Source organism: Mytilus galloprovincialis, chromosome 10, assembly GCF_965363235.1.
Source record: "Mytilus galloprovincialis chromosome 10, xbMytGall1.hap1.1, whole genome shotgun sequence".
NCBI classification, from domain to species: Eukaryota; Metazoa; Mollusca; class Bivalvia; order Mytilida; family Mytilidae; genus Mytilus; species Mytilus galloprovincialis.
The window spans coordinates 78,836,338-78,859,346 of record NC_134847.1 but is presented as its reverse complement, the minus strand read 5'-3'; the positions used below and the strand labels follow the sequence as shown (position 1 = coordinate 78,859,346).

The 23,009-nt window shown below is 31.4% G+C and overlaps 1 protein-coding gene and 1 long non-coding RNA gene across 6 annotated transcripts; both read right to left on the bottom strand.

The window, feature by feature from the left end:
* Positions 1-857: 857 nt before the first annotated feature.
* LOC143048478 (uncharacterized) lies at positions 858-12,847 on the bottom strand. Of its 5 annotated transcripts, none has more exons than XM_076222164.1 (8): positions 12,595-12,847; positions 7,323-7,496; positions 6,727-6,929; positions 6,210-6,299; positions 4,983-5,038; positions 4,415-4,541; positions 3,558-3,682; positions 858-3,162 (listed from the first exon to the last, which is right to left on the bottom strand). In XM_076222164.1, the coding sequence occupies exons 2-8, from the start codon at positions 7,473-7,475 to the stop codon at positions 3,059-3,061; spliced, it is 858 nt and encodes a 285-aa protein (XP_076078279.1). In that variant the 5' UTR covers positions 7,476-7,496; positions 12,595-12,847; the 3' UTR covers positions 858-3,058. The 5 variants fall into 5 exon arrangements, with proteins under 5 accessions (XP_076078279.1, XP_076078282.1, XP_076078280.1 ...); XM_076222167.1 differs by lacking the exon at positions 12,595-12,847 and adding an exon at positions 10,359-10,448; XM_076222165.1 differs by lacking the exon at positions 12,595-12,847 and adding an exon at positions 10,230-10,367.
* Positions 12,848-14,702: 1,855 nt separating this feature from the next.
* Positions 14,703-18,132, bottom strand: LOC143048480 (uncharacterized). Its single transcript, XR_012969861.1, has 2 exons — positions 18,056-18,132; positions 14,703-16,459 (listed from the first exon to the last, which is right to left on the bottom strand). It is a non-coding gene; the product is annotated as an uncharacterized LOC143048480 (long non-coding RNA).
* Positions 18,133-23,009: the final 4,877 nt, after the last annotated feature.

Below are 23,009 nucleotides of genomic sequence, written 5' to 3'. Positions count from 1 at the left end.
AGCGATTATTTCACGAGATAATAGTTTCTGTGTGTTACATTGAAGGCTTTTGTAGCACACTAGCTAGTTAGTGTTGCTAAGTCTTTTTTTTTTTGTGTAGGATTTTGTAAACTTTAATGTCATTTTGCCGTTTCGTTTTTTTGCATGGCTAGTGGACAGTTTCTCTTTAATTTGTTACATTTAATTTTGAATATTAACTTGGCATCTTATGCCTTTGTTTTAATAGATATAGGAAGATGTGGTGTGAGTGCCAATAGACATGCTTTGTTTGTTGTTGATGTTTTCGGGATAACATACGTGTCATATGGTCTTGTGTAGTTAATTGTTTTTTTTTAAATTCTATTTCTATAAAACAAGGTATCTATAATTAATTAATAGTGACTATAGTAAAGTTTTACCTCCATTTTATCATCCGAGTTTTGGTTAGCCTCAATCAATTCAAAGGTGATATTTGAATGACTATTCCATGATCTGTAGTGATTTGACAGTTTATTTAAAAACACTGTCTGTACAGGTCGTCTAATCCTTGAAGGGTATGACGATATTTTTGTCTATTTTCTTGAACTCAACTAGCAGGTTCGGTTATTTTTTAGTTTGTGTATCCTTTTTTTCTGGGCTGTCTCAAACCGTAAAATGTCTACGAAAGCTTCCGTTTTGTATAGACACTTGTCACACTTGAACCATTTGGTGTCTTTGGATATTGTGTCGTTTGTTTGACCGTACGGAACCTGCTGGGGTAATAACGATCGTTAAACACCCACTTGTAGTAGTAGTTGTGTTGCTATATATCCATAACGTCATATCCCTTACGTTGTTCCATTTATACACTGTTCATAACAAAGGTATTGACAAAGGAATTTTTCAAATATTATTTTATTTAACATGTGTCTCAATATATAACATTCAATACTTACATTTAACAATATTTTAATGTATGTACTGTTTATAATCACAATATTTTTTAAGACATAGTGCATGCTAATATTATTGTAGTAGTTTATGTTAAATATGTGTGTGTCTTATAAATAGAATAAAATCGTACATGCTTTGGGTTCATATTTACTGCCAAATTGATTAATCGTCATAGGGAACTATTTATGCCCCATCTACGATAGTAGAGGGGCATTATGTTTTCTGGTCTATGCGTCCGTTCGTTCGTCCGTCTGTCCTTCCGTCCGTTCGTCTCTCTTCAGGTTAAAGTTTTTGGTCAAGGTAGTTTTTGATGAAGTTGAAGTCCAATCAACTTGAAACTTAGTATGCATGTTCCCTGTGATATGATCTTTCTAATTTGAATGCCAAATTGAGTTTTTACCCCAATTTCACGTTCCACTAAACACAGAAAATGATAGTGCGAGTGCGGCATCCGTGTACTATGGACACATTGTTGTTAAATATTATTATTACATGTACTAAATTTATTAAGTTGAAAACAAAACATTTGCTAAAGCTAGATTTATATATTTTGACATCGTGCTATTACCGAAGAAGGATATCTGTTATCCGAAATATCTAATATTTATTCATTTTATAGTTATTTCATGGCGATGCTGTACCCTTTTGACTTGTTATATATTATATTTTGTGGTGTACTGAATCATATTACATGATCCATTACCCTGCAAGATAAATCGTTGACTATGTATTCAGTCATTTTATATACATATATATATATTATATAAAATGACTGAATAAATAGTCAACGATTAATCTTACATGTACAGGGCGATGGATCATGTAATATACATATATATATAAATTAAATATAAATTTCAAAATGCTCTTAAAGTCCTTCAATTTTCGACATTCTTTCTCCTATATATATCGGTACAAATTGCACTGCAATATATGCACATTTTTTATTTTTTTAAAAGGATGCGTTTCCTACCAGTTACAACGCAGGTTTTTACTGACAATTCCTGCCTGTATATAAAACAACTTTTAAAAATTGTTACTTGGATTGAGAGTTTTCTGAATGGCATTCATACTACATCTTCTTCTATTGTACGGATAGTGCTGACTTTCAAGTTTTTTCTATTTATAAACATACTTTTTTACTGTGTGTAATATATGTACAGGACAACAAAACCACAAAATTGCAAGACAGTACAATAGACAATACAAAGTACTACATGTAACAGCTGGCTCCTTTACAAAAAAAAAGGCGTACAAGGAAAGACAACTGAAACAGTCGTAAATTATTGCACTGATCTATAACAAATTTGATCAAAATCAACATATGCATAAACTACTTGACAATTATTTTTTGCATCGTATAAATTAAATATAACTTTGTTAAGTGGGATATTCGTCGTTTCGTGAATAGTGGTTAGTTACATAATGCTTTAAAATATATTCACGAAAAAAGATTAATTAAGGTTAATTAACAAGAAGTGTGTATATATACTTTTGAAAAGAAGTTAGACTGTTAGGCTATTACATGGCTATCACCAAACAACAGGTTCGTAATATATAACTTCAGCGTCCCTGTCGTTTGAGTAAAAATAACTTTTTTTTATATAAACTAGAATTAAAAAGTTGACCAACATTTTTTATTTAGTATTTTTTTTAATGTTTCGCTGATCGTTGACAGCTTAGTTTTCAGTGAAATATTTCATTTGTATTCAAAATGAGATCAATTTAACAATCATTCCAATTTTTAAAACACACACAATGAAAAAAGTTGGCACATTGGCGTATGTGAAAGTGGTCAAGTAAGTTTTAATTCGAAGTAAAGATTTATCGTGTCTCTCATCAAATTTGATATGAAATATTCAAATGCATAGTAAATAAATGATATCTATAGACAGAACGTTTTTGGGTTCTACATCAACATGAGAACAAATATTCTAACTATACTTTATATAAAAAGTGCAGTAGTATACATAAAACATTCTTATATAATATAATAAAAAATTAACGGATTATCATTTATATGCGAACTTAATTACAATTGAACACAAGACGGATAAGGTATCGTTAACAGTATCAACAGCTAGTGCTATACAACTTCCGGTGTCAACAGCTGGTGCTATACAACTTCCGGTGTCAACAGCTAGTGCTATACAACTTCCGGCGTCAACCATTTATGTTCTAGAATATCATGCATTGCTATCCTTCTGTCTTCGTCGACTGTTAGCATCTTAGTCAGCAAATCCCTGCATTCTGAAATATTCATAAGACATTTGTTTATACATTATAACTATATTGTTGCAGTGTTGCATTTAGTTATCGGTATGTGATACATTTTCAGTAACTCACAGCACGGGCGCTTATGCATACAACTACTTAAGTTAAGATTTGTTCTGAACGACCGGATTGTTCTACATGTCCGACAATAAATTAAAACCATTCAACCTGTTTACCAACCCTATCAACTTCAAGCTGGGTCCCATTTCCTCCATAACAGAGCTTCTGAATCACTAATTTTATATAAAATTGCACTCTTGTAAAAGTGTGAATTATAGGGTTGAGTAAACTAACCTTCAGAAATGTTGCAGTTATTTCACAATCTTGTAAACTGATATTTAAAGTATGGCTATACTGCATACGAAACTTACCTTCAGAAATTGTGGAGGGAATTTCACAGCCTTGTAAAATACTAAAGTATAGGGATACAAAATTGTTTTTGGATTCCATGGTAAACGGCAAAGTTCCACTCAAAAGGTAAAATAAATTTACTCCTCTGAAAAAATATCAAAATCACGTTAAACAATTCAAACAGCAGAACTAGTTTAGGCTCTGTCTACCAATTGCATATCAGAATTATGGTGTTATTGTTAATCAAATTATCTATCTATTGATAACCAGAATCTTAAGGTTTTTGCCGGTTTATTTACGGTTCTCTGTGTAAAATTAATCAGAAACCTTTTTTGTTACATTATAATAACTCGAGATTTTCTATCTTTTAATGATAATCACAATAAGATTCATAAATGTTGTACGAGAAAAGTAGTGAAAATATATAGTTATAACACAATCTATATCCTTTTACTTTAATTTAAGGTAAACATTCAATTTGACTGAGTGACCATTTTATTTTTAAGCCATATTCGGTGGTGTATTCAGGGGAAGGCACGTACCTTTGATAGGAAATATATTTTAACAATTAAATCAATTTTGTTAAGCATCGGTCTGTCAGGCGGTAAATAACCAATTTGATGTAAATGCGCCACAATCCTAGATTTGCCCCTTATCTTTACAAAGGAAGACAGTGATTGAAATCTAGCCTTTTATGAAAGTGTAAGAATATTCTGAAACTTTAACCGATAGGCTTAAGATAACTGAGAGTAATGATTACTGACTTAATAATTTTACGGTTCGTAGATATAATTATTAGTACTTGAAGACACTATATACCCATTAAATAATTAACATGCTAATTTTACGGTTTGTAGACTGAAATGTTAGTACTTACAGACTCCATATATCTGACGCTGTAGTATAGTTTCTCTTACTAAGAACTTCCGGTGCAATGAACGAAGGAGAACCACAAAAGTGAAGTTTGTTTTCTATTCCTTCAAGACTGGTACTCAATCCGAAATCTAATCAATGAAAATTAATATGTAAAAGATGACTATATATTGAGTATCTAACTTTACATCGTTTACACAGTGATACTGTAAAATAGCGATGTCGATATTAAAATTTGAGGTTGATTTGGTGTAATGTTGAGCTTTTTGTATCGGGAAACAGAAAAGAACGGTTATGGGTTTATTAATTCATAACATAAAATATCGACACATATTTGAAGATAAAACAAAGAAGAGTCAATGCCAGTAGTTCAAATTGAGGATATATGGAGACCAACTAGAACTCAACATATAAGTAACTTGTTTCAACGATGTAGTTAATCAGGTTCGACGTACTGTTGGAGGATTGGGACATTGAAAGCAAATAACATCAACAATTTCCTATATCCGACATAATTCTGATAACAAACTATTAGATTGCCTGTATATATTAAATATTTAATCAAAGACTACCTGCTATTTTCACTTTTCCATCTTTTTCTAAAACCATGTTATCTAGTTTTAAATCCCTGTAAAATAAAAATCACTATTATTAACCACATCTTCTTATTTATACTTATGTATATTATATATCATGTTTTTAAAGGTTTTATTTATCCATGTTTTCAATATGTCTTCAATAATTAAGTGCATTCGTAAAGAAACAAAAAAGTTTCGTTTATATATTATGACATTGTATCAGCCGCATATTTGCAAAAACTGAAAATTTATTTTTTTGTTATCTATTTACCAGATCAGCTTAAAATATCTAAACAAGTTGTTAATAATAGTAAGAACCTTAAATCCATGCTCTACGGAAGCCGATAAGGGCCATTCAAATAAAAATATTATGTCGTAATTAAGACATAGCATGTCGTAATTACGACATAGCATTGTCGTAATAACGACATCACTATGTCGTAATTTTGACATAACATGTCGTTATAACGACATCGCTATGTCATAATTTCGACATATAAACATGTCGTTGTAACGACATAGCGATGTCTAATTTCGACATAATATGTCGTTATTACGACATGAAATTACGACAAAGCGATGTCGTTATAACGACATGTAATGTCGAAATTACGACATAGCGATGTCGTAATAACGACATGTTATGTCCAAATTACGACATCGCTATGTCGTTATAACGACATGTTATGTTGCGTTTGACATGATCCGAAGTTAAATATGGCCGCCAGTCAGGACAAAGTTTGTATCAAAACCCTAATGTAAACATATTCATTTTTTTTAGAGAGATAAATTCTGATTTCAATCAAGCTTGATTGATATTAAAGTTATTTACTCTATATGTATGCACATGATAGAACTTTATTTCATAATCAAGTCGAATAGGACCCATATAAATGGTAATCAATTGAGGCTCCTTGGAGCCTCTATTATATTTGGATTTGGCATGTATATATGTAGCAAGAAGACGTGTTTAGTACTCGAAGGGTAATGTGTGCTTTTGAAATTGCTTGTCTTCTGTCATCGTCTGTAGTTACCGTTTACTTTTATTTCTAATTCCGTTTAAGTAAAATAAAAAAAAATGTTCCGTTTAGGTCTGAAGAGCTAGGTCTATTTAAAATGAAGTTGCTGTCGAATTGCCTTATATTGATTATGGATGGAGAAGCACATTTATCTTGTTTATCCTTCATATATGAATAATATATTTTGTTTTCTGTGAGTTACCTGTGTAAGACGCCTTTATTGTGCATATAGTGTACAGCTGAACAGATCTGTCTCATGATAGATTTACCCTCCGTTTCATCTATCTGTTTCCTTGAAGACAAGAAAAATAGACAGATCTTTGTTAATTAGATATTCAGATAACAATAAGAATAACTGTATACAATTCATTGCTCGGTCAAGTTAAAAAAAAATAGAAGGAAGAAATAACTGTAACATCTTCATTGGTACTAACATTGATCTTATTTTAAACAGTTTGCTAAATGACTTATTAACGTACGGTTGGCATCGATTGTATTACACTAAACATTTACTCGTATTACTACGAAGTGTATAATAAATATATTTATATTGAAGTACATGTGTTGATACCTATATATTGCATTAATGGTTTTAAATCACAATTTTTTTATTCAAAAAAGTATTTTTTTCTCCCTTTTTTTTTTTAAAGTTAGTATTGGTTCATTATATCTATATACTTGGTTCATTATCATCATTTTAACTATAGATATTTTTTTACTTTCGTTTTAAATATTCCTTCATATTTTCTCCTTCAACAAGTTCTAAAACCAGATAAAAATTGCGTCCAGTTTCCATCCACTCCAAACAACGTACAATATTTGGATGATCTAAACCTTTCTGTACTTTAATTTCACTGCAAAATCGTTTCTTTATTTTCTCCTGCTGCAGAATGGAACTTTTTGGAATTATTTTTATCGCCACCTAGTAAAATAGTTAAAAACACAAACTGAAAGCTAAGCAAAGTCTTATTTTCAAGGTTGAGAAATCACATTAAATTTGGTATGATGTTTTCTAATAATTAATTACTTTGTAACCACTTTCCTATGGAACTTTTCAAGTAAATACTGTTAATGTGGTCTGCTACTCTATTGGAATACTTCCACGTTCTGAGTACTTATGTATAACCGAAACTCAAGATTATATTATCCAAGTCCTGTTTATAAATATGAAGATCGTAACTGCAGATTCGGGTTACAGTGTTTAAAGAAAACAATTGATATTAAATACACCAACGTGAACAGTTGATTTTTGTGTATCTATACATTATTATAAACTTAGCATTTGACCTGTGTTTAGACCCACCAAATGTCTTACCGTTTGTTCATTCTGCAGATGTTTGCCTTCTCGTACAGTGGAGAACGAGCCTTTTCCCAGAGTTTTTCCAATCTTATAGTTTCCCACCTGCTTTCTAATATCCAATGGTATAAACTGATCCTGGAAAACATCCTCAAACATCGAGCCGGCCATGGTTAGGGAAACCAGTCATTTCTGTAAGGCATAGAAAACTTATGAAGACTGACAGAAGGTAAAACAGACATAAGAATATTCATTAATGCTAATATCAGAAAGCGGATACAACTATCAATTTAGGCATAATATGCATTGCTGAAAACACAAACACCGACCGTGTCGTCATTAGTTAACGTCAAGGTACCCAAATTGCACCTATTTGGCAAAAATAGCCCCGGAATTCATACAAGATGTCCTAGAGACTAAACAATTTGTATTTTTGTGATTTAATACTATGCACGTCTTTCAACTTAGGTAAATATATTTAGATATACACAAAACGTTCACAGTGTTTATCTTCGAAGTGTTCACTGAAAAAGTTATGCACGGAAACGTCGCCATGCGTAATCAAAACGTCATCCTTTTAAAATAATCAAAAACAATATGTTACAAGCATCCATTTCTTAAAAAAAATAAGAGTAAGCATGGACTAATGAAAAAATTACACAACATTAAAGCTCTGTTGTTCGACTTTTGACGATGCGAATTTAACCACGGATGCAATTTGGATACTCCTCATTACAGAACGTACCATTAATTATTTGGAGGTCAGTTCAGACTAATTTTTCTATGATTCGATATGGATTCAAAATTAAAATTGGTGAAAACATATAGTAAATAATGATATAACTACAAAATAAACACAAAATGGAAACTTTTGCCTGGAGCCTAAATAAACATGAAATCTTTTTAAATTAATACCGTATAGCTTCTGCCACAAAAGACAGAAATTCGAGAAAAGTAAATGGACACTTACATGAACTTGTACGACAAATCAAAGAAGCCTCAATCAAATCCATAGAAAATATTACAGCGGATGTATGTGTTTAACTTTTTTTTATAAAACTATCAGTCCGTGTTCTCACATCATTAATGTCATAAATTTCTATCTGAATACGATATATAGACCAAAGAAAACTACAAGTAGCGTGAAGTACGCCCTAAATTACTAAATCCTCATAACTTTATTGTCAATACACAAACATTTTTAAAGTTTCAACTCCGAACTTAAAATCTCGTTTTGAGGTAAGTATCCGGCTTATAATGAAGACCAGTGTAATGGACTTACAAATACCGTTTGATATAGATTGTCAATAAACCCTTAATTGTATATAAAAGACGCTTGAACCCATCTATAGTTTATCATTAAATATTTCCATATCATATTTACATGTGTATTTGTAATTTAAAATTATTTACAAAAGGGCATTTAAATTTCTTTAAATGGATCCGACTTTTCACATCAAGTGAGGTTTGTTATAAAATTAGGAATTTAACAAAACCCTTTGATTCTGTAGTAACCTGTTTCATTACATATTTATGTTAAGTAAAAAATGTAGCGGGAATCTGCCAGAATTAACTTTCCTTTAATTGTTGTGACTAAATGTTTGTTATCAAATTCTTATATTTAAAATAAAATATCGACAAGTTCGTACACGATTATATAACATTAACTATATACTGCCATTTGTTTTGCTTATGTATAATCGTTAAAAAATTTATTTTGTTCATCTCCTTGAACTAGTTAGTCGGCTAGAATACTTTATTTTCGTTCCTTATTACAAGTACATAAACATTTAACGAGAAAATGGGAAAATTTAATGGAAAACTGAGACATGTGTATGAGATCACAGCATAAAAGCCTGAAAGGAAGTAAAATATGAAAAGCAACACCGCTCTGTTTATTGTTTCTTTTTTCAAATTTGCAATAAGGGTTTCAACACCGAGCATAAGCTCATCTCTCATAGCAATGTTAAAAACGTCTCTGGGACCGGTTTTAGCTGAATTCTTATGATTAAAGGTCGAGAAATTAAACTTTCGTGAGAATTTAAATATAAACAAAACAATTAATAATTCGTGTATCAAAGACCACTTGAAGCTACTTTGTTTTTTAAGCTATTCCAAAAAGTCAGAGAAACAAAAACAGGAATTAAGTTAAGCAAGTATTGAAGCAGTCTCCAGCAATTTAATAAAAATAAGGAAATTATGATTAATTGGGTTTTTTTCGTCAACAATTTACAAAACTTAATGTATTAAATGTACTTGTTATGACTTGTAGACAATTCTACACAGATACAAGGATTGCATATTAGGTAGAATATTACTTTAACAGTAGGGTACCTCGGGTAAAATCGACTTTATTGTGTGTAAATAATCTTATTTCTAGTACAGAAGCTTCAAAATTATTGTTTAAAAATGTTAGGTAATCTGTATTTACCGTACATATCTTTTAGCTGACTATAAGGTACGTATTATAAAAAAAAAATATTGTTGAAGGCTACGCGGTGACCTATTGATGCTTCAATTATACCATGTTGGATTTTTGTCTCAAACTTACAATATCAAATTAATCTTCTGATTTTATAGAATTGCTCATTTTGAACACATATGCAAATGATATGACATACATTTATCAACGAAAGTACAGATATATAGATGTTCTTCGTCGTTTAACTTTAAGTAGTTGCTGTTTGGCCTTCACCAAATGTAACGCTAGATTTCAACATTTTGTCTTTGGGTAGCTGTCTTATTGTCGTATACAAAATAATTTTTTTTTGGCAAAATGATATTCATATCTATACAGACTGTAAGTTATCATTCATCAAGTAAGATTAAGAGGGCTTTTAGAAAATCAAAGTACTATGTATGTTATTTGGAGAGTTGTCTCATTTACAATCATACCCCATCATCTTATTATTATGTCATACTTACATATCTCCGATCGCCGCGATATAGCATGTGTGTGCTGAGGTTGCGCAAAGCAAACACTATAATCAATCTATCAACTATATATACTATGAACTGCTAATATAATATGCTCTATCACTTAATTCCACTTACACACAACGAAAACGATCAATGTCAGCATCTTAAAATTCCATTATTTTTCCAATGAGAAGAAGGATTGCTGTTAAATGTAGATGCTTTACATAATATCTGAGGTATCAAAATGTTTCCAGTTCTTTCTATAATATTATCAATCATGTTTTTAAGACCACCCGCCTGTTCATTATGTTAAATTATTTACTGTTATATGTTTACAGCCGATTAATTGATTAGGTATTTAAAAATACTAATAACTTAATATTCCGTCAGGTGACCAAGAGTTGTTTATGTCTAAATATTTTTAAAAGACTGAATGGAAAATGTAGCAAGGACATGTGCTTATCGTATTTGCAATTAAAAGCTTATTTCACATGAAATATTCAATATTGACTTGTTTCATTGTGTTCATAAAACAAAAATCAGTAAAAAAAAGAAAAGAACGGCAAATGACCCGTATGACGTTTATATATGCTGAGAACGAATTCATCATTAGGCATGTATTCTTCAATTTCTTATGCTATGTTTTAGAATAGAATTCGATTTAATTTTTGCAAAACAGCATAAGCGTTTACAAACATCTTAATAATTTGCTCTTCCTTTTAAATTCCAAAAATATTTTGCATTACAAAATGCCTTTAATCGGCTTAAATATACTATGGAGTGTACTAATAATCTGATGTAAGAACACTATACTTATAAAATTAAGTGTGTTTAGATAATGCAATTACAACAGATTTGTTACATTGTAACGTTTTCTTTTTATATAACAGTAACACATTAATAAAATACGTTCGAGTTCGGACATAACTTATGTATAAGATGTTTTCATGGAATGTACAATCCCATTGCTGGTGTATTTTATAAAGATAGAATCCTAAATACAATACGGTATAACTCACTAGAGGAATAACGATGGAATGGGGGATGGTTTTTTAAATAGATAGTTAACGTCCCTAAAAAGCCTGTTTTAGTACAGAAATAAGAACATGTGTTTTGATTGCGAATGAGACGCTTGACAACCTTTTTCCAGACACCAAAACGACGTTCAAGTTTAAAACTATATGTCCCCTAACAGCATTCAACAATGAACCGAACCAATACCGCATAGCAAACTATCAAAGGCCAGGACATCAAAAACTAACAAAAAATTGCAAACCAGAAATTAAATGCCAGCGACCAATTTCACAAAACGAGAAAATTGACATTTTAGTATACATTTTTGTAAGTTACGATGTTGGTTTTTTGTTTGTCGTAAGAATATTTTGGTGGGAAAAGATCTTGATTTGTGTACAAAACCATTCCAACAATTAAACATGATATACAATAAACATAATGTGGCGGGGTTAAACATGTCTGTTTTACAGCTTTTCATTATTAATGGTTTATTGAAAATTCACCCGACCGTATAACCAATAAAAAAAGAAGTTGCAACACTGACAGCCAATAAGGCAATAATTATATAACAACGTCAATATCTATGTAACTGTGACCATAAGGCAGAAGAAACATTTTTCTTTCAAAGAACATCTTTTATTAAGCGGTTCAAACTATGTATAGCAGCAAAACCATATCTACAAAATCACGTTTAGAAAAACTCCTGAAAGAGTCGTAGGATTCCTGTTGCACGGCAACATTTTTGTCCCAATCCAATATACCTTCAGTTTCCTGTGGCAGTTCAATTTCGCCCAACTATCATCCCGAACAGCCTCTTTAATTTTATATAATCTACATATTATTATATTTACTGTTTATTTGTTTTCGTCCTGAACATGCACGAAATATTTGCCACTGGACGTTTAGCAACAAACAAATCACTCAATCGACATGCAGAAGCAGTTAATTGGAAGACGCTTTACAAAAAACGTTCATTGATCTCAAAAAGATCCTTTGTAGGTAAAATGCTAGAGAATATAAAGTCATGTCATATTTTTGAAATATAACTAAAAAAGAGAGAAAAACAATGTCAACCCTGTGTGATGACGATAGACCTTGGACCTGAATTTATTAAACTCCAGATGTACAATTTTGAAAAGAAAAAAAAAACAACAGAAAACATATTTTGCACTTGCTGGCATAAAAACTAGAGCAGCTTACAAAAAGAAATCAATTCATAGCTTTTAACTTCATCAAATAGGTAGAAATTATTTTTATGAAAGACACAAAAGAAAAAAATTATTGTCGTCCCCGATCTCCACTTAATTGGTACCTAATTTCCGTTGGCGATGCTACAGTGATAACGAAATCGACTTACCTGACCGACGTATAAAGTTGTCGACCCGATATCAGCATACTCCTGGGTAACCTGGACTCTTTCAAAATGTTATCTAAGTCATCAAAATAATATATAAACAACTACTGGCATGCAGTCCATTGAAAACCTGTTAAATTGGCAAGGTAGTTATAGTTCATTATCAAACGTATGATTTATTGCTGTTACTTGTCAACACCTCGCACACAATCAAAATATTTACTGTACGTATTGATTTGAAATGGGTTCAATTTACCATACACACCTATGAAATGAGTGCATTATATTTATTATTTCGGCAGTAAATAATTGAATAGTGCATTGAATTAAACGTACTCATGTCTAACGGTATTTAAACGGAATGAAATATTTTGTTAAACTTTTAAATCAAGGGTTGTTATAGTTAACTATCGATCATTATTGGTAAAGATACATATAAATCCAATATAACCTTTGCATGATCAAAATGAATTAAGTTGAACATTCGTTAATTAAGTGTAATTAATGCGAATTATCTTCCGGTTCGAAAATGTTAAATATTTACTTGAATGATTTTGATTGATACATCACAGTCGACAATTTAAAATGGACGACAGAAGACAGCAATCTATACATATATATATAAAAAAATAGTGAATATATTTATCGAACTATATAACAATCTAGCAATGAATTCCCCTCCGTCTGGTGTATACGGCGGTCTTGAACTTGTATTAAGAGTAGCGAGTATTTGCTCTTTGTTGAAGGCATTAATTTGTATTAAGAGTAGCGAGTATTTGCTCTTTGTTGAAGGCATTAATTTGACTTCGACATGATGAAATATACAAAGGTGATGGACCTACTAGGTTCAGCCATTGTATTTGAATCACTGTATAAATTCAAAACACCTTTTATATAAATCGACAGCCTTGTCAAAAAGGGATCAGTACACACTCACAAAAGACTATTATCTTGGTATTAGTATTTATTGTATGAGGATTGTATATATTTTTATCATCAGTTTAGCAGTCAAAGATTCGATACTGACATGATCTAAAACTAACTTTTTAGAAGGTTCAGCTAGCTATGTAGTTATAGTTATTGACCAATCAACTCGGTATATATCATTTAATCTGTACGGCTCAGGTTTAAAATTGTACACTGAATTCAAATAAGGTGCCCTGGAAGGGTAAGGATATGATGCTTTCCATGCCACACTCATAGAATGACATAAACGTCAAAGTCAGAAATAGAATCACAGCTTGTTCATTTAATTTGAAATAGCGCCCAAATGTTTGATTCTGCAACTGATTAAAAAAAATTATTGCAATATTTGTTTGACTATTTACTTGTATTCACATATAAGAATAACTAAAGAATACCTTCATTTCATATCACTGGTGATTATTATTGTAGATGTAGTAATACTATATGGAATCAACAGACATTGGTCATCTTCAAATAATTTACTTGCAGACATATGTTATTGTTAAAAAAGTATAAATTATTCGAAACACTAAGGATTTTCTTATCCCAGGAATAGATCACGTACAACTTTTTGGAATTTTGGGTTCTCAATGCTCTTCAACTTTGAACTTGTTGTGGCTTTCTAACTATTTTGATCTGAGCATCACTAATGAGTCTTTTGTAGACGAAACGCGCGTCTGGTGTATCAAATCATAAGCCTGGTACCTTCGAGAACTATTCGTAAATATTACACTTATTTAATTTCGTGCATTTGCGGCGCTTTTCATTGTTAACCTTGATCAGAAACCTGTTGTTCAGTGGTTGTCATATGTTGGTTGACACTTGGTTCATAAGCGGTTCTCGTTTCTCGTTTTTTATTAAAATTAGAAAGTTGGCCTTATTGTTTGATTGGTGTTACACTCGTCATTTTGGGACCCTTTATGGCTTGCTGTTCGGTGTTCAATTCGTACTTTGACCTATAATGGTTTAGGTTTTACTAATTGTGACTTGGTTGAGAGAGTTGTCTCATACCGCATCTTCTTATATCTATTTGTTGTAATATTCTTGTAGAAATTTTAGAACCGATAATCAGAAACCCAAGATGATTCAAAAATAAGTATGCTTACTTTCTTTGCACACATTTGTATTATAAAAATTAGACAAACTGCGCAGATAAATTTAATAGAATAGCAAAATAAGAAAAGAGCTTCAACAACTCTACAATATTCAGTCATCCTGCATTGTAATATCTAGTATTTATTCAACTTTATAAATTGCACTGTGTGATCTCTCTGAGCATACTAATAACAATGCATTCTCTTTATCAAGACTTATCGCCCTTGGATTACTGATACCATCTCCATCCAATGATTTTTGTTTGAACAGCTTGCCATTAGGTGACAATACAACGACGTTGTTGGACTTTAGCCCGGCCACGAAAACATTACAATTGTTGTCGACTGATATGCCGCTTGGATTTCGCAAAACAGTTTCGTCCTTGAATTTCCAAAGAGCAGAACCATTGATATCGTAACAGATAACAGTGTGTTCCTGCCAGTTGGAATAAAAAATCTTATTTTGGGATCCTACAACATAAGACTGATAAATTGGGTCTCCTACATTTAGCGTGGTTATTCTCTCTGTGCGCAAATCCATTTTCTTGACTTTAGATTTATCCGTTGTATAGATAATCGATCCATTAATATGTGAAATACCAAAACCGTAACCTTCTGCTCGTATGCGTTTAATTACTTCTTTTCGGTTCCTATCAATGAATGTTATTTCGGCATCATCAGTGATCGCAAGCCTATTATCATCTATACACGTGACATCATACGCCATTCTTAGCTGCAGTTTCTTATTCACACTACCGTTCCAATCTAGAAATACAACATAAAAATCCCCTGTGATAATAATACCGCCTCTAAGTAGTAATACACATCCCGTTATACTCATACCATCTGGTAACGGTAGTTTTCGTAGTAAAGTAAGTTTGACACTGCTGATTGTAGGTTTTTGTGTAACCATGAACATTTGTATTTCCTTAGCTTTTTGCTTAACATACGTTTTGCCTGCGGGTAAAGTTTTTACAGAAAAAGAACCAAGTTTGAAATCACCCCTATCTATATTTTTAACCATTATATCATCAAAACAGAAAAAGATATTATTCAAAGCGCCTTGTGTTTGTAGTGAAGTGACAGATTCCTCTGCCTTCTGCAAGTCCTGTTCAAATTTTTTTGACGCTAAAAACACCTGCATATTGGAAGCATTTTCGGTCATAAAAGATAAACTGTCCTTAAATTCGCCGGCACATTGTTGGCACTTAGAGAGCTGTTCTATAACTATATTGATATCTGTTTTGTGGGTTGATAAAGCTGTTTTTCGCTGAGCTTCTAGAATATCCAAATGCTCATTTAACTGTTTTCGTATCTGTTTGATTATGTTTTCAATTCGATTGCTTTCGTTATTAATCTCTCTCAAGTTCTGTCTCTTTTCTTTGACCATATATTCACAAAAAGAATAAATATCTTTAAAACCCTCTGCTAACTGCTCAGTCAGAAATGATCTTTTGGTATCCTTCAGGAAATCGTCAACAGCTGGCAAACTTGTACAGCGACTGTGTAAAGGATCTATACACTTTCTGCAACATAACTGCTCATGAGTAATGCAGTAATTCTGAAATGGTGCGTTATGTTGTTCGCAGTATGTGCTCAATTCCCTTACACTAGCAGGTAATTTCTTATAATTGTCTATTGAAACGACCATATGTTCTCGTGTTTTCCTAGCGCTGCTGTGGTGATCTGCGCAGTTTGAACAAAATGCCTCCTCACAATCATGACACCACACAACTGCTTTCTGTTTGATACCTCTGTAGTCACAAGCTTCGCAGAAAGTTATCGTATTTGACGTCATACTTATATATCTAATAAATGAAAATAAGAGACAAGATTATTCCCACGTAGAAATAGAAAATAGAATTTTCATCGTTTTAATATGAAAGAAAATAAAGCCAATGTGTTTTGCCTGATGATATGATACATTGTTTTTCTTTCGTGAAATAGAAAAAATCATGTTTCTCAGCTATGATTATTATTACTAAGCTTTATTCTTAAGCAAAACTTAGTGGTTTCTTTTCAGATGAAATAATAGTAATAAAGAAACATAACATGTCCCTCTCTAATGCTATGCCTAGCTCACTTTATTTAGGACCCTTAACACAAGTAAAAAAATCGTCTTCATTTCTCTGAACAAACATTAATTTACTGACTGTAACGTTTCATTGGTTTTATCTGTCATTAGCATCACAGTGAGTTCCACATTCTTAGAATAAAGAACCAAGTGGTTTCTTGATGCTCAATCTCAAGATTTCCTTTTCATCTGTTTTTATGATAGCTTTTTATTTTGTTCTCATAACTCGATCATCGTCTCTTTAACATAATGTTTGGTTTATTTGTTTTCAGGTTTCTGTGTATTTATCATGTGTTTATTTCTATTTGGTTTTGCTATCCTTCGTTACTTAAAACATCATCATGATATGCAACACAATCATATAAACTTAATCAAATAGAAAAAGAAGATGGAACTATCATATCAACAAGAACCCAGTAAAAATAATACGATATTATTGATGGCCTAAAATCAATGTATTCCTTTTCCTAAGATATATTGATATATGAATTATTTGTTCAGTTTAGGTGGCCAATATTTCTAAAACGCTGGACACAATGTAGACGTTGTTGTCTCGATATCCCAATAGCATGAGTTCGAATCTCGTTGAGGCAAGAACAAAACACAAATTTGACATTTGACATTGTTGCGCAGATATTGAGTGTAATTATAAATATATGTGTTTTCAGTCGTGTATCATCTTCAGTGGTGATTCAATGGATAGAGTTTAAGTTACAAACCCTTATAAATCTTTCAGTCAAATTATAGACATCATATCATAGTTTAGGTATACAACGTCTAAGTAAACATATGATATCTTTCTATATTTAGATATTTAATAAAATTTAGTCAGCGGAGTGGAAAAGGCGTTGTACACAATCCATTCTGCTGATACGTAAAAGAAACAGGGAGTTGAATCCAATTGACATTATTAGAGTTTTAAGTATTGTCTTATGATTAGATAATGTGACATATCCATTGCCATATGCTTCATGCAGGTTCCCACAGTTTTCGTTCGAAGATTTCACATATTCTAAGTATGTGTCGTTTATCTTGAGTATACATTTATTGGTTATCGTAATAATATGGCAGCAATTCTTTTTCTAACATTTGTCTACGTTTGGTTAGGGTATATTTTATTCTATTTCAAACATTTGAACCACGTCATAGTGTTACATAATTTTTTTTTAATCTTCCAGGTGCGAAAGGTCTGTCTAAATTGATTTTCAGGAGAGTAATTGGATACTCGTAAAATGAATTGAATTGCATGTTTATATCTTTATCTCGACACATGCTGTCACTAACAATTGTCTTGTAAAGAACTATGTAAATGAATATTTTCATAACTCACCTATTTCCTCGCTTAACTAAATAATTTAGTTTCGTTTTCATGGAGTGTTAAAAAAACAAACCAAGTCGGTCGAAGCTAAAATTCCGGATATGTGGTTGCCTTTATTTTTGTACTTAAAAAAATCCATTCCCAATGTAAAGGAAATGAGATCTTTGAAAATACATATTTAAAGAAAACTATAACAAATTTATCAGATAGAAAATGAACAATGAAGGGGAAAACATACTACACCCATTTGTTGAATCCTTAAACAAGTAAAACTAGATAAGAATTTTATAAGTTACGCATATGACCATTATTGTATAGAAAGTCAGTTTTCTGATAACAACCGCATATTTCCTCAATTTAAGTATAAAATTGTAACTATACATTCTACAAAACACTTTTGTGTTAACCAATTGACGAGATGCAATGGATCGTCTGCATAAATACTTTAACTAAAACACCATATATAGAACTTTTAATACTTCGATATTTTTTATGAGAGTTATGTAAAAAAAAAAAAGTGTATATGTGACACATACGGTATATCTGTCTTAATATATCTAAATGTAGCTAATCACCTGACTTACTTTTCATAGACATGATAGATAAATGTATTGTTGTTCCCACTACAGACAAAACCAAAGCACCTGTATTTGTGTGTCATTCACATTATATGAATTCCTTCAAGAGAAAATCGGATTTAGATAATTCTTAAAGAAACCCAAAAATATACTCCTATGACACAAACTGAAGACAAATTTCGAACAATTACCGGTCTGCTCAAAACATGGTCCATATTCAGAATTGGAATATAAATGTAGAACTGTGTTTCTAGTGTTGATGCTAGTATGTGATGATACTAAACAATGTAGAAATCAATGCATACAGTCTACGTTCCTATCTGCGTGCAACTGTATCAGATATATAATTGGAAGTAAAATTTGGATATGTATCAAAGAGGCAACTACCAGACCAAAGAGCAGAAAAAATCCAAAGACCACACAATTGTCGTCAACACAGCGAGAAATACTGCATTTGGATATTGAATGCAGCTGGCCCTTAAAAAAACCTATGTACTTGTTTATTGAAAATTGACATCAAACTAATTCAACTCAGAAACATATATATGAACTGACCTTGGATAGACGCAAACAGGCGACGGAAACAATCATGTATTGCGAGGTCTAAATCCTCTCCATATACCTCTAGCCACGGTAGAAAAAAAAAACAGAGTAACACCCGCCGTTAAACTGAGTCAAAAAATGTCATAGAGTCCGATGTCAGAACAGGTTACAGAGGAAAAACCAAGGATAAAGACAATTATACATAAATTGACAAAAATCTATTAGCAGCTACAATGTACTCCAGACCTTAATTAAACTGATTGTTTTCATCGTTTGAATAGCACAATCCCTCCTATTAGGGGATTAGTATCATACCATCATAAAAGATATGAGAAGAAAGTAACATCATGAAAACAACTGGTTTTTAGAATAAATGTGTTTATTTCCAATGCAAGACTCTATAAGTAAATCAATATAAATTCCAAAATATGCTACCTGAATGACCTGACAACAGTTTCGAAACGGTATTCCTGCTGAATAAGTCTGTTAACAGATTTCTGTAAGCTTTTGCGGGGAATTACAATTAGTATAGAATATTAAAAGGTTAGATGTGAAATACCTGAACGTATGATATATTTGCATTTTTATAAATATGAAACACCAATACATAAAGCTGCATACTATTTACAGTTTTTGATTGATTAATAGTCGTTCTTTCTTTTTTATATATGTAAAACTTAAATCAACGTCTGGCCTCTAATCGACGTCCGTTCCTCAAATAGACGTCCAAATCTTATGTCATTATGAAATTACATTCCAAATCGACGGCCTATTACACAAGCATTTGATCAGCGTATGTTTGTTGTTCTCAAATTAAGGAATAATTCCTTCATGTCATGCTCTTTGCTCAATATAACTAACATGGACAGGCATTATATTTGTCGATATTTTACACTGAGCGAATATATGGTCAAATATAATGCCTACCAATGTTATACTATGCATATTGGCTCTTCTCGTTATCCCCCCGTTGAGTGTGTGCATTGCGTTTACGTATTCAATAAGTTGAAAAAATCAAAGTAGGATTACAATATATAATTAAAGTTAACGTAAGCTGCTAAAATGTATATACTTTATTAGAATAACGATGAAAAAAAAATGAGAATATAAACAGTTAATGAGTGTGTATGTATCAAACTTATTGTGTGTTCATTAGAACATGGCTTCGTTAACAAAGCGTTGTAAGGACGTCATATTAGAATCGACGTCCAATTATTTGGCTTCTCTAGTTGACGTCATTTTTGTTAAATAAAAAGAAATTTCTATATTGTCATATTCCTGATTTGATCAGGCATTTTAGTAATACAAATTGCTATTTGAAACTAGAACTTAAACGGTTTTTTTTTGGAAGACAATTGACTTAACTTATTTGTTCTGTCTATTGCGATACTGTGCATTATCTTTAGATGTCTTTCGGTATATTTATCGATATATTTGGGCTGCTGTTTCATTTACTTATATCAATATGTCGACTTATTATCTACTGATCATGGTCCTTTTATATGCATGAAGTTGATTATTTCGGACGGGATGCTGCCTACTTTTGTTGTTCCATCTTATATACGCCAGTTAAGTCGTTATGATGTATAAAGTATATAAGGATATATAAAAACAATTAGTTTCTTTATGCAGTTCACTCAAAGAATTAATGATAGACAAACAAAAACAATCAAATTTAAAACAAATAAGTTATTATATATGACATCGATGAAAGCAGACTCGGGTGTAGTTTTTTAAATTAATGACGCCATGTTGGGTGTCGATTAGAGGGTAAAAATACTTGACATTGATTTGATAATATAACTTTGAATTGACGTTGATATGAGGAACGGACGTCGATCTAAGTCTAACATATTTACTTTATATAACATTTTTGATTTATTAGTATTGACTATGAAATCTCCTAAGACGACTTATAAAAATATTTTTGTTCAACATTATTGAAATATCTGGAAACATTATAGTAATATAGCAGAAAGAAACAATTTGAATGCCTATGTGTAGAACTAAAAGGTAAATGATGTTCCACCAATCAATTACATAAATCATAAAACAATGAACACTAAATTAATACGTCCGTAAAATAATGCTACGTTATTACAAAACCAATTTATATAATCACAATTTATCATTGAATGTCCGTTAAATCTATGTACGATACATGTACAATTGTATGTTGAACAAAATGTAGAAAAACTACATCTTTGCATGCTACCTTTAATCATAATAAAAACTTTGTCTTTTCTTTGTGCAATTTTCTCATTATAATATTTTATGATAAATGACAGATGATTAAATGAAAAATACAAATAAAAAAGATTAGTCGAAAAAGAGCAATTATTACTCTGCACTACAAAGTTATTGTAAACACAAATCATCAACAAATCAATGATATCATATATCGTAATGAACATAACAAATTTTTATTGTTATATTGTTATTTGTATGGAGAGTTGTCTCATTGGCACTCACACCATATCGTCCTATATCTATATATAACAAATATTTGGATACTCAAAAACTTAACATATATTTCATTCAGCATCAAACGGCTTTTGTTACGAACAACGGGAGAGTATAAACGCATTAAAATAACATATACTGCATATCTTATACAATTGTGAAATAGATTATAATACATACAATAAAAAACAAAATAAACATAAGATGAAACATGAGAAGCTGATTGTATGAAAAAAACCGGAATAAATGACGGGTAAAATTTCAATTTTCCAAAAGGTGTTTACAGCAATAGGTTTACACGGAAATTTCACTCGCAGGAATTTTATGTGAATATAAATTGTAAGAATCTCAAGTGAAATTCACGTGAATGTTTCATCAAACGATGTTATACGTGAAACTCACCGGAAATCAGTATATATTAGGGATGTCAACTCGGTGAAGAATCACTAATCGATTACTCGTTGGACTTACCGTGTGATACTCGAGTACACGCTCGGTAATACGTTTACAAGATCGAAACACCAAGTTATACCCATTTTATGTATTGTGGACCGGTGTCTTATTGAATAAAATCCTCAACATAATTACCTAGGACTAGATAATAGTCCAAACTGTTTTTTTTTTAAACCATAATTAATAGTACATTTGTTACATGTACTCATTATGTAAACTGGCAAAAACCTCATCAAGTACATTAATTAATATCAATAGAAAAGGGTTATTCAAACAACAGTATTTAGGAACCGTCAAAACAGCACATTTAATGATCAATAAAGGAGCAATGCTTAGAACTTACTGATGACTCAAATCTTTTTCTGAGGGTCGATCAAGGGTGTAAAGAATTCGTTCTTTTATATCTTAAAATATTATCTTTTCATATTTTTCTGGAACATGGCGATTTTTCAATTGTTTTTTTTTTTGTTGGTAAGTATCAGTCCTGCTAATGAAAATATATCCACTGAAGGCACAGCGGTGTTTACATGACTAGGATAAGCTAAAAGTGTAAGCCTTTGACAAGTGATCTTGTTCATAGCCTACCTCTGTTTGCAGCAATTTAAATGACAGTTAAACGCAAACATTCGAATCGCATTTTAATCTTAATTTACTTTGATCAATATTTAATTTCCCGGGAGGCGCTCTCATTCACAATATTTTTTTTGTTTAAGCTTAAGAAAGCAATAACATTTTAACAGGAAACCGATTAGTCGAGTTTTGTTATTCTTTACTCGGTCCTACCGAGCGATACTCGAGAACTTGTTACCATCCCTAGTATATATAATTTTAAGGAAATCTCGTTTGAAACTCATTGTGAATTTCAGGTTACAAATGCTTAATTGTATCTGACAGCTTTTAGGAGATTTTATGAAATAACGTAAAACACT

Coding starts and splice junctions, on each gene's coding strand:
- LOC143048478 (XM_076222164.1), bottom strand. CDS start 7,475: ATGGCCGGCTCGATGTTTGAGGATGTTTTCCAGGATCAGTTTATACCA. Junction 6,930..7,322: donor ATCTGCAGAATGAACAAACG/GTAAGACATTTG, acceptor CTATTTTACTAG/GTGGCGATAAAAATAATTCC. Junction 3,163..3,557: donor TCCCTCCACAATTTCTGAAG/GTAAGTTTCGTA, acceptor TGAATATTTCAG/AATGCAGGGATTTGCTGACT.